Source organism: Haliotis asinina, chromosome 3 (genome assembly GCF_037392515.1).
Source record: "Haliotis asinina isolate JCU_RB_2024 chromosome 3, JCU_Hal_asi_v2, whole genome shotgun sequence".
In the NCBI taxonomy this organism is placed as follows: Eukaryota; Metazoa; Mollusca; class Gastropoda; order Lepetellida; family Haliotidae; genus Haliotis; species Haliotis asinina.
This window is the reverse complement of record NC_090282.1, coordinates 82,559,008-82,571,659: the sequence shown is the minus strand read 5'-3', so window position 1 is coordinate 82,571,659 and position 12,652 is coordinate 82,559,008. Positions and strand designations below refer to the sequence as shown.

General features: G+C 37.1%; 1 protein-coding gene across 1 annotated transcript; it reads left to right on the top strand.

Annotated features, from left to right (window-relative positions):
• Positions 1-274: 274 nt before the first annotated feature.
• Positions 275-10,607, top strand: LOC137278604 (uncharacterized). The gene is made up of 3 exons (XM_067811071.1): positions 275-431; positions 5,381-5,883; positions 6,514-10,607. The coding sequence occupies exons 2-3, from the start codon at positions 5,406-5,408 to the stop codon at positions 7,023-7,025; spliced, it is 990 nt and encodes a 329-aa protein (XP_067667172.1). The 5' UTR covers positions 275-431; positions 5,381-5,405; the 3' UTR covers positions 7,026-10,607.
• The last annotated feature ends 2,045 nt before the right edge of the window (positions 10,608-12,652 follow it).

The window sequence follows — 12,652 nt, the reverse complement described above, 5'->3', positions numbered from 1 at the left end:
GGAGTGTATAGTGCGGTGACTAACTTCACCTAACGGTATAATAACGGAAATATAATGCTCCGTCGTCGGACAGTTAATGGAAGACCTAGGGCACTTGCAAATAATAGTGCCCTCAAAGGTAGCATTACCTTTATATTAGACTGGTTCAACTGTAAGAAATTGTATGTAGCGACCAGAACTAAGTGGGATGAGACGTCGTTTAGCTAGCTGAACTAGGATGAGACCAGAAATTTCGTACCGATCACTGATTTTGTAGAGTGCGGGAACAAAAGGCATTGCGCAAAAACGCAACCCCAACGCGGAAGCGGTCGGGAAATCGATTCTGAGTTTTGCCAAGTCGTTCCTGCTTTCGGTTCGAAGCGATGGATATGCCAGCAGTACGACGCTGAAAGTTATCTTACGAAGTTGATGTTGCTGTTGGTACATGGCAGGTAAATAATTTCTACATGTTCAGTACTATTAAAATTCTATCATATATGTCACTTGAAGTTGGATCGTTGGTTTATTGTCTCATACAGCCACTTAGTAAGCCTGTTTGTCACTGTCAGCTGGTCGAGGCCCGCGATCAAATGTTCTCATCAAACCGGGACCAGCAATGAGTTGTGACTATCACTCAGATACCATGTGTCGGCTGTCGGTGAAATTAGTAGTCTCTATGTATTTCCTATGATTTTCAGTTTTGACACTGTTTTACGACGTCTTTCCACATTGAATGACAGTCACTGGACTTGACATTCCGTAGCAGTACAGCCACTTGTAGTCTACAAAATGTCTGTGTATGGATCATCTAGTATACGTTCTAGGAGTATGCACATGACCATGGTCTTATGGTATCTGCATTATCAGCTCATTACTCACTTGCAAAGGCAACTCCATATGTTTATATCATACCAGATGAGTAGTTGGTGCCCTTGACCTACTTGGCTACTGTTATAAAATTCCAGGAATATTGTTTATCATTATGACTTGTGTATATGTATATTACATTTAGGATAACTTTTGATTAAACAGATATAGTTTATCAACCAGCAAAAAGTGTATGTGTATTAGAAATGGGGCTGCTTCTATTGGGCAAGAACCACAAAGGCACTGGGGTGTGAGGTGATGGACTTTTATTACTTTGAATGTAATAAAACAAAACCTTTCAAGCCTGAAACATGGTAAAATGACAATATAAGTCTATCCAATGAATAACTGACACAAAAAACATAATACACAGCACATTACCTTATGAACTTAACCAAATTCTTAATTTAATACACACACACACACACACACACACACACACACACACACACACACACACACACACACACACACACACACACACCTATGTATATATATGTACATTACTAATCATAAATGTTGTTGACTACACATTACCATGACAATGAATAATACCACAGTAATACACATTAATTGATGATACACATGAATTAATTACATTACATGGCATTGGTACTGTAAACATTACACATGTGACAGATATTACATACTATACAGTGATAAGTATAGTTGATACAACAATGATAACATATCAGGTCGGTGTGACCTAAGCTTTTGCATTCACAGTATAGGTGACAGTGCTGGTGTTTACATCAACTGCAGGATTAAAAAACAATGTATGCAGATTTACAACAAACAATTAGAAGAGTAATTGTGAAAAAAAACATCAAACAACCACATCAAACCACACATACATCCATCCACACACACATTCAGTCATGGTAGGGTTGATAATGCTCATAGCAATAATGCTTCGTGTTAACAGGGATATGGAAAGTAAGATTATTGCCAAATATTATGCTCAGATGAAATATCAATTAATAATTATATGTAATACTATGCTCTAGATAATTTATGTAATAAAAACACTCACTGTAGTTTTAGTCAAAACCTAACCTTAAAGGACCACTAAACTCAATTTTTTTGTTCTCTTTTTATCACTGCATATGAAAGACTTCTGGTTAGTCATAAACAGAATGCCATTTTTTTAAATAAAAACTAGTGGTTAATTAAAACCAAGCGCTCAAAAGTTGCTAAAAAAACCTCTGCTTCTCTCTCACCCGCAAATGAAACTGCAGACTGGTTGCGTAACTGTGTTGCCAGAGCCCTACAGTGACGTCATAGAAGGAACGATTTTCAGTGCGTTGTATAGAAAATGTATAGGAAGCTCGTCATTTTGCTGACTTCTCAACATCAGCAAAGACATGCCGAATTGTTGTGTTACCGTCAGTTGCTCCTTGGGGTCGGGTGATGGTGTCACTATGCACAGATTTGCACCGGACCCCGTAGTTTGTGCTTAAGTTGGTTGTTAGTGTGTGCGAAGCGAGCGTTGTGGAAGCCTGTGGTATATACTAAATCGGATGGTTCGGCCCCTACCACGCTTCCAGGATAGAAAATGGAGTTCAAGTTTCATTGAGTTTATAAAATCAAGACTTCTTACTACACATTGCTGACCAAAAGGATTTTGCATGAATATAATGAAACGAGGTTGTGGTCGAAGTGACAATAAAATACATATTTTAGTACCAGTGAAAAGTAATTTCGATTTTGTAAGTCGGTGAAAACAAACTTAAATAGCATTCATCCTCAGATAGGGTGTCGCCATTTTTGAAAATCGTGAAGTCACAGGCCAAAGTCCGTTAGAATTATTGAGATTATGGTTTGTTCTCCTCAAGTTAGAAAATCAAAACTACATTTTCCTAGTAGTTAAATATGCATTTGAATCATGGCCAAAAGGATTTTGCATGACACAACTTTTAACATAAGGACTTCTTCCAAGGAAGCAAGGTGGGGGTCCAAGTGACATTTATATTGCAAGCAATATTACATTGACCTCCACCTCACTTCCAAGAGTGAAATTGTTATGTTATAAGCAATGTCATGCAAGATCCTATTGTCCATCAATAAAATACATGTTTTACTACCAGTAGAAAGTAATTTTGATATTGTAAGTCGGTGAAAACAAGCTTAAATAGCATTCATCCCAAGACAGGGCACCGCCATTTTTGAAAATCGTGAAGTCAAATCCATGTGAATTAATGAGATTATGGTTTGTTTTCATCAAGTTAGAAAATCAAAACTACTGTCTACTGGTACTTAAATATGTATTTGAATCATTACCAAAAGGAGTTTGCATGACACAACCTGTAACATAACCTAAGCAAGGTCGGTGTTGAAGTGAAAATACTGCGCGATAACTTTCTTCACTAGCTAAATTTACTTGGTTTGTATGTAGTTGTCACTCACCAGTATACAGACACTTGTCAATATATGTCTTTATACTTGGTCTCATAATCCTAATTACTTTATAATCATAATTGTATCCATTTTGAAACTTAATAAAAAGAAGCGATCTGCGAATGTATAAATGTATAACAGGAACGTAATTTGTAGACATTTTATAGTTTGCCTATATGAATCATAATTCACACACAGGCCCTAGTGTATGTCGTCTGCATCATCACACTTTACGACGAAAACAATGATTCTGTTGAAAGCTACAACAACTTAATAAAAACAAGAATGCAAATATTAAAATTAAAGTTATAGGAGCAATGTCAGGCTATTACCTTGTTAGAGGAATGTATCCATCAATATCCACAAAAAAACGAGTGAGATTTAATTCATCTGCAGATTTCCCAAGTGATGTGTCTTTTAACAGTCTAATATACGAAAACGTGATGTATCGTTTCAGGTCTTTCACATGGCTGTATAGTTTCATTGGTCACCCAAGATAGCACACATGGCAACTAATTGCATAATGTGCGTCATTCTGTTAAAAAAGTTATTTAGTTAGCCAATAATGAGCAATCAATCAGTGAATTGGCAGTTGATCCTTTGAAAGAAGGGTGTTGTTTTTACATAGACACAGACAAGAGAGTGTGTATTCCGTATAGATTAGTAAATGTACATACATAAACACTGCCTTTTGACAAATCCCCCATTTAAATTCACATAAAACTATTTAGTCAATCAGTGTGTTATCGGTTAATCCTTTGATCGATCCAGGCACAAGAAATGCCAAATGGGGGCCTTTGTCGGGTAATCTATGTGGCGTTACCGCTAATTATACCTGTTGTAAATTCTTTAACTGAGCATCAAGTGAATGATGACAAATAACGTGTAGGTTTATGCAACCTAACACGGATTACAACCTAGCGACACCAAGTGATTTTGACAGAATCGTCTATGAAAACAAGGGTTGTAACTCGAAAACTTGGCAAAGCAGGAGACAGAACTAAATGATAGTAGATTGTGAGAACATATAGCTTTCATTTTTCTCAACAGCTTTCGTGATTACATGTTTGTACAAACCTGTAAACGAAATAGTTTAACCCCTGAAATGTAGGTGAATACTGCACAGACCCTCATTTCTATACCTACAATTACGTCACAGAGACGCGCCGCTCTGATTGGTTGAAATTTTGTTTGCAGCTGAGAATTGTGCACTATTGTGCGAAATGAGTAGTTTTAATGACAGGGTTTCATTGATAATGATGTCAGCAAGTGATTTTGCATTTGAACCCTATTAGAGTATATGTGACCTTTAACCTAACTCACTATACTGGGAGCCATACACAAACTAAAACAACAATATAATAACTCACTGTGATGCGAGCTATAATCTACACTGGTAGCAATAACATAATTCACCGCATAAAACATTTACACATAATAGTTAATGGATACTGAACTTAAACATATTTTAAATATAGCCAATATAATGATGAAGTATCAAATACTCATGACTAGATAGTACACATAAAACAGAGTCCAGATCACCATGATCTTGATCCTCAAGAATATCAAGACCACAACACGTGTGATGACAACCACATGAAATACTGAACAAGGCACAAGATGAAATTAACCTTTAAATACCTGATACCTTGTATGTTTGGCTGAGCAGAGAACAATAGAATCTACACACTAGCCTGAGCAAGGGACATTCTTTAAAAGGGACTGCAGGGAGAAATGCTTGCAGTGCAAATGACGAGTATTGCTGAAGTATGTGAAACAGAACATTATGGACAGTACACAGCAGATTATTACCTGACCGAGCTAGGTAACTGTAGAGAACTGTAGCATGTAGCTGCATGATCCGACTGTTTTGGCAATGCAAGTATTAGCTGTAAATATTTGTATATATTCTAAGTTTAACAGTGTTGTCTCAAGTGTTTCAATTATGAAAGTATTAATAAATATCATAAGAAATCACATATAAGTATGAAAACATGACAAACCAGTTGTAAAGTGAAAAATTTGGAGAGAAAATCATCCAAAGAAACATTTGATAGATACACTGAGAGTCAAAATCATGCTTAAATGTATGAAAAAATTGTACTTTGAAATGATCGCCAGTTTTCACTTACAGATTAAGATGATCTGAGCAACCCAAAATGGATTTCGAAGGATCAAGTGTTGACCCAGAACAAATCGATAGTTGCTTCTATGACGAGAACACCACAAGTCTTACACAGTACAGCATGGAGTACCCCAACCTGCCAACATCAGATCTTGAACCTGATGCCGTCCCATTTTCACCTGAAGTCAGTCTTCCAGCAAATATGTTTGGAGGCGCAGTGCCCCACTTGTCAGGAGAGCCTTTTGAGGGAGCCACAGCACCACCATCAGCAGAACTTCCCACTGAGTCAGTCAGAATGGATCTAAGAGTTACACCAGGATATGGACCTTCCCATCACAGAGATACACATAATCAATCATCTGTAGGTTGGCAGCATGCATCTCAGCAACCTGAAGATCAACATCGGAGAGAAACATATCATCCACTTCCTCAACTAAGTCAGCCGTCCAGAGAGCCGCAGAACTATGCCAATCCAACATCAGTTACATCTGTTCAAGAAGAAACCATGAAAGGTATTTGCTGTTATGAATGACGTGACATAGACTTGTTAAAACAAAAAAAGTTTAGCATCTGCGTTACATTCAGAACATCTCATATTTTTGGAGACTCCACATTTGAATTTGACTTGGAAAAAAATGGATACAGTTTTAAAACCTTAACTGCTTCTCACAAGTGTACTCATAGTATCAATTCTCTCCAAATTTGCCACTACGACTTATTTCATAGCTATGTCAGTAGTATTTTAAAACAAGTTTCACATGTTGGCAAAAAAGGCACAAGAAACAAACATCTCTTGGCTTGCTTGGTTAATGCCAGGAGAAGATTTCCTCTTATGTCTGTTTGCAAACTTGTGAAACTTGTTTTAAAATACCACCGATATAGCTACAAGATTACTCGTAGTAGCAAATTGGAGCAGAATTGATACTTCAAGTATATTTGTGGTGGCAGTCAGTGTGTTAATGATTAAATGCTTCATAGAGCACCACTCACTCTCACAGTAAACTCTCATTTTTCTTTCCAACATTTTCCGTTTTTAGTGAATTTTGTTTAGCATCTCACCCAGGTCGGGAACCTGGACCATGTATTGGTGAAATCCTTTGTTCTGAGGAGATTTGTTATGTACTGTTGTGTTTTATCCACAGTGGACGTGCCTGTGTCCGTGAAGTTTGATGCTGTGATCATCTGCCATGATCAGGATACCCAAGAAGTCAACAAACTCAAAGACCGCTTGAACAGTCTTGTTTTGTTTGACAATAAAATGGCCTGTGTTGCCGTTGAGGATGATGGACCTGACTTGGGGAAAGGAGAAGTCACCTACTTTGAGAGTTGGCTAGAAAACGCACAGATAATGTTTCTGTTTATTACCAAAGTATTTTGTGAAGAAAGCTTCTGTTGCTATAAGCAGAATATTGCTTTATGTGAATCATTCTTATTTTCAGGTAGTAAAAAGGAATTTGTGATACCTATTTTCTTGGACAAAAAGCATAACCTGAAGTACTTAAAACCCTCGATAAGAGCAATAAAGGGGATTGAGTACATTGGTTGCAACTGGACTGAAAGAGTTGCCGAGAGATTCACGAAGAATCTGAACAGTGCTCGACAAAAGAGACAAGAAAATCTAACTGCAAAAATGGCAAATATGACAATTTCTTAGAGACAAGACACAATCATGTACATGATTAAGTACATAATAAGCCATCCTCGATATCTCTAAGCTACACATTCCAATAACTCGGGAGATACTGTGTTGTATTCAGAGCCCAGCTTCAACAGCAATCTGAAGGGAGAATACTTTACAGCACTGTGAAAGGCTCTTTTACTTGTTGCCTTCTAACTATTGTTGAAAAGATTTTGACATTTGAATTTAGTTTGATCTCTGATGCTATTTAACATGGTGTCTGTGGATGAGTAAGTGGCCCCTTTATCAATTTTCTGTGCATCAAGACACTCAATACTGTGTATATGGTAATCATTTGTTGTTCAGAAGTTGGATTGCATAGAGTGCCCTATTACCCTCATTATAAGATGCACTGGAAGACAGTTGAAGCTGATCACAAACTGAAAGCTGAAATTAATCAACATGCTTGTGCCAAGTATACTTAAGCCAAGTTGTGTGTCCATTACCCCCTCCATAGTATACTGTGTCTGGATGGATGTGTTATCACCAGAGAAGAGCCAGAAATCCAGAAATGCATGTATTTGTGTGCGCACACTCATGCATGCACGCACACATGCACACATACACATACATCACTGTTAGTGCAATTGTGTTGGACACATCCTACAACTGATGCCAGACTGCCCCTTAGACTAACAACTAGTCTCTTAAATGAACATATTTTACAGAAAAAAGTTCATAGTAAAGAAAATATAATATGCTGTCACACCAATAGCCATTACTGACGTCCCACACTTCAGTTCATTCTAATTAACAATCAAAGCGGAGGATTGAGTTCAAACTAGACAGTTATGGTTAACACAGTTTTGAGAATTACATTCAGAGTTCACACAAACAAAATCACCAAAAGTGGTACCATTAAGATAGCCCAAAGTAAGTATTGTTTGTGGGCATCTGTGAAAGAGTTGCATTGTCTGTACATGGAATGGATTACCTGGTTGTTAAAGGCCACAGTCACTTGGGTCCAAACTCTACAAAATGCCTGATTGAGTTCAGCCTCAGTTGTTGGTCTTTGTTGGAGGTCATTCAGTCATCTGTAAATCTGGTCCTAAAGGTGTTCTATTGGGCTTATGCCCTGGTTGATGGCAGGCTACTGTAGGCTTTGCATGCCATGATGTCAGGAAGTCCAGTGTTACTCTGGCAATGAGGGCACAAGCACTGTCTTACTGGAAGATGTGATTTCTATTGCATCCAAATGTGGTACAACAAAGGATCTTGTGACTTACAAACAGCCATCATGTCAGTTTTCATCCTGGATCAAGATTCTGGGACACCATGGTGTGAACTAACTATTCCGACTGATTGCACTCCACACTATATGTACCTTGCATATACTTGCTTCATGTCTGTAGGACAGACTGTGTGTCCCTGTTTGGGTGCCATGTTCTGTACTTGTGTTGTCACGAGGTATGCTGTGGGCATGGAACCCAAACTCCTCTTAAATTTGCAGGTGGGCGTCAGTGTTGATGTTCCATTTGCATTGTTTTTGTGAGAAGCTGCCTCCTGAAGTCTAGATTTTGTCAGTTAGGTTGGTCTGCATATTCATTGAACATGTATTAGAATTCACCCTTTTCTACTTAACACTATTTCTTTATGAGAATAACCTTATAAAACTATATTCGTAATGACTTTGTAAAACTATAAAGTAATGACTTCACTTGAAGAGCCCTTTACAGTTTGGATCTCTGTAATGAATATCACATTCTTATTTTGGTCTGTTATTTCATTGATGCTAAGAATGTAAATGCCTTATTCTTTGGGTAAGGTATTTTGTTCAAACTTTATATTCATGTTTTGTATAGTGATAAAACTATGTAAGTTATTGATTGATTGCTTTAGACTTTCTTTGTACGCTTTTTTCAAACCTGTTACCCTATTTGCTACAGGTGGCCAAGCTGAGCACAGCTTCACGATAAAGTGCCAGTTTTCGTATATATACTGTAGGACCCAGTGATGCCATTAGGTTGGCAGAGATCTGTATGCCAGATGTAAACATAACATATTTCTGTAACCATAATATCTGCTAAATACAGAGTCTATTGTATATTTCTCACCACACTGTCAGAGATGCCCAACCAAATGATGTTGTTGTATTTGTTACATAAAAAAACCCACAAAAACACAACTAAGATAGAAGTATAAAGATACAAATTTTGTAAAAAATCTATAGATTAAAATATCAATATGTACCAAACACAATAAATTTGAACCATATTTTGTTTAGTGTCATGTATGTGGATACATAGTACTGATTTAGGTTAGCATACTGATTTAGGTTAGCACAATGTACACTTTGGAAAAGTTAATACTAATTTTGGCCCCCAAATACAAATTTTTATATCATTTTTTTGGCCAAAAATAGTATTTAGGCTTAATTAGGGATTGGCATGTCTGCATGGTAATAATGTGTTATATAAGAATCACTGAAATAGTGATGACACCAGGTGTTATAAAGAATGTAAGCATACCCTGCCTCACCAGCATGACAGTCTACTTGTATTTCTTGTCATGTCACACTTTACAGGCAATCCATACTTTATGTAGGTGTGCTTAGTAATGTGCAGTTAGAGGGTACATAGAATGGGTTTTAGTACCTGGGTACTAGATGAGGTTCAGCTGAGTGTGTGAAATTCACCATCCTTCACCTGACATTTTGTTACCTCATATTTTTTCTCAAATGTTAGCAGGAAATGAAACAAGTGAATGATATTTTTAACTTTACATTTTTCAAATTGCATGTTGTTGATTTCTTTTTATAATCCAGCAAATTTGTGTGTTTCCTTTTAATCTGACACAGAAACTCTGTAACACAGGATGTGGAACTAATATTTCTGTCATGCTCTGTTACTGAGAAATTGTTATCTCCTCCATGTTGATTTTGGCCATACCTGTCATTTTCAGTCATTTGTAAGGTAATGTATAGTACATTGACGTTTGTTTCATTAGATATACATACTGTTTTGTGGATGAATTAAGAGATCTCTTCATGGTTGATACAAGATTTGGATAAATTGAGAGACATCCTGTTGTATAAGAATGAAGATTTTATGGATATCAACTTCTTTATATGAGAACACAACGTTTCGGAGTTAATGCTTACTCCTTCATCCTGTTGTATGTTTCATATCCATTTTATCGTTATGTTAACCCTACTGGCAACCAGTTATTGTAAACATACTTACACTGAGATATATTTAGATTGACACATTACTCAAGGAGTAATATGAAGCTGTTTACTGTATGAATGTAACCTATGTGTTGGGTGGAAAGCCTAAGACTAAGTCAGCTAGGTAAGTGATAAGTGATACTTTGCCTGAAGATCATGAAAACCAAATGCATATTGTCGTTATTGTAAGATCGTAGCAGTTTTTAAATTCATGTTGATATTTTCAATGCTGTAGTATACACTACTAAAATATTGGTGCACAGAGAGACAGAATGTGACTGGAAAGGCAGGGTAGCTTACTGGTGATTGTCACTATGTGTTCTATCATTTTTCTTGGTATAACAAATGTGTTTGTGGAATGTATGGGAAGTTTGAAAGTAAATGTGATGAATGATTTCTTTGTATGTTTCAGTGTATTTTTTTCTGACTTTGATAGTCATTCTTAATCAAGCGGCATAAGCATGGTGTGTGGACCTGTGCAAAGAGCTCAGGTCACAAATGAGTTGAAGTTTAACAAACTGGGGCAAGGTTAGTCCTTTAGTGACTGAATTGCTTGACTCCTGAGGGTTTCTAGGACTTCAGTGCTGTTGCACAAAGGAGCACATGTTTTTTCATGTGGTCTCACCTTGGACCAGTGAATTTCTTCATACTAGTACTGTTTACCCTGCAGAAAATGTGTTTTTGGTGGGCTAGGTGGTGTCTTGCAAACAGCTTGAGTTATCCCTGGTAATGATAATCAACAGCCTGTGTGTTGGCACTGAGCCTGTGTTGTTTATTGTACATGGAAAATGGGCATTATAAAATTACAATTCTTATTATTATCATTAACTAACTGGATTTAAGCAAATTTGTTTTAAATGTTTTTTAATGAACGTGAAAACTTTTAAGGTCCTCTTAGAAACCACAAGTCAAGTAATCTGAAACATTCTTATAAAGTATAGCAACACATATTTTCATTGTTTAAAGACATGCACCTCAAAAGTTACAAAGTCCAGAAAGCTGCTGCTTCATGTATGGAAGGGTGATGTTTGATGTTTTGAAAGTAGGACAGGTTCAGATGTGAAACAGGTGTTAATCTCTAAGACAGCATGACCCAGATGTAGAATGCTACTAAGTTCAGTGCAAAACCAACAAACCAAAGAGACATTATAGACACAAAGAGTTAACTTGATTTTAAAATCGCAGCAAATTACAGCAGAGAAATAGGTGAAATTACACAGTGCCAGTAAGACTATTAACAGTTAATGACATTACAATGCTGCATAACATGTAATAGAGGAAAGCCATCTTTCAACAAAGGTGATCAGGCGTCCTGGATTCGCTCCAGTCCCAGATAATGACATCAGGAGATTCAGTGGTAGGAAACTATGATCTTCCTGGACTCATTGCATGGAATGTTACAATTCTTCCCGAACTACAATTTCTTGCAATGAGGTCTTTTCTCAAGTTATGGCTCTAAAAGCTGGGAAAGCAAAATAACCAGACAGATTAACCAATGAACATCTGTAATACTCAAAAAGGTCATATAACAGGTATTGTTAAATAAGCTGTGTTCTAGATCAATATACTGTTGGTCATATCCTCCCTGAAGAGAAGGTCATGGGGTATGTAAAGCCAGCTCAACTAGCTAAGTGGCTAACACACAAATTATTTGAAAGAGGTAAACTTAAGAGACTAGAGGTCTAATAATATGTCGCATTTCCTCATGCTTTTCAGTTCAGATTCAGAAAAGGTGCTGACACAGCCGTCCTTACTTGAATACAATCTGAGTAAACTTACTCTCAGTATTATTCGTTACACTCCTCTACTGATCTCGATCCATATTTTTCAAGATTCTAGACTTCTTTGGGAGTGGAAATCTGGAGGTCTGTGACAGGTCACAACACTGGTCTTTCAAAGCGGGAGACTATACAGGTAGTAGATTAGATTACAGATGCCATTTTAGAAAGTGGTCAAATGTAACATATGTCATATTTGGGATTTCACTTTCTCGGTACAGTACAGGACTCTTTTTATCAGAGGGTCAGGCGTCATCAAGTATGACTTTCCCATCACTGTTCCCTCATGCCGTTTTGAGATCGTTGCCCTTGACAGTTTCTATATCTTTATAATAGAAAAGCTTGTGACAGCAACTGATTGAGACAGGTTTTGACATGTTAGATTTCAGCAAATCATGACACATATTCTGAATTTTCTTTTATCTTTCCTTGTGTTACATTTACTGTCATGTTTTCACTGTTACTTACACTGTGTGTGTGTGAGAGAGAGAGTCATCAGTGTAAGCAGTGTTTTTTCCAGCTACTTCTGGCTGCTGTCATTTATACAACTGCCCCCATGTTTCATAAATATGGTGTAAAGGATTGGGACGGAGAAACGCATTAGGTGAACATGTGAAAACATCCATTGAAACCTAATGTGTTTTCTGCCGTGAACATGT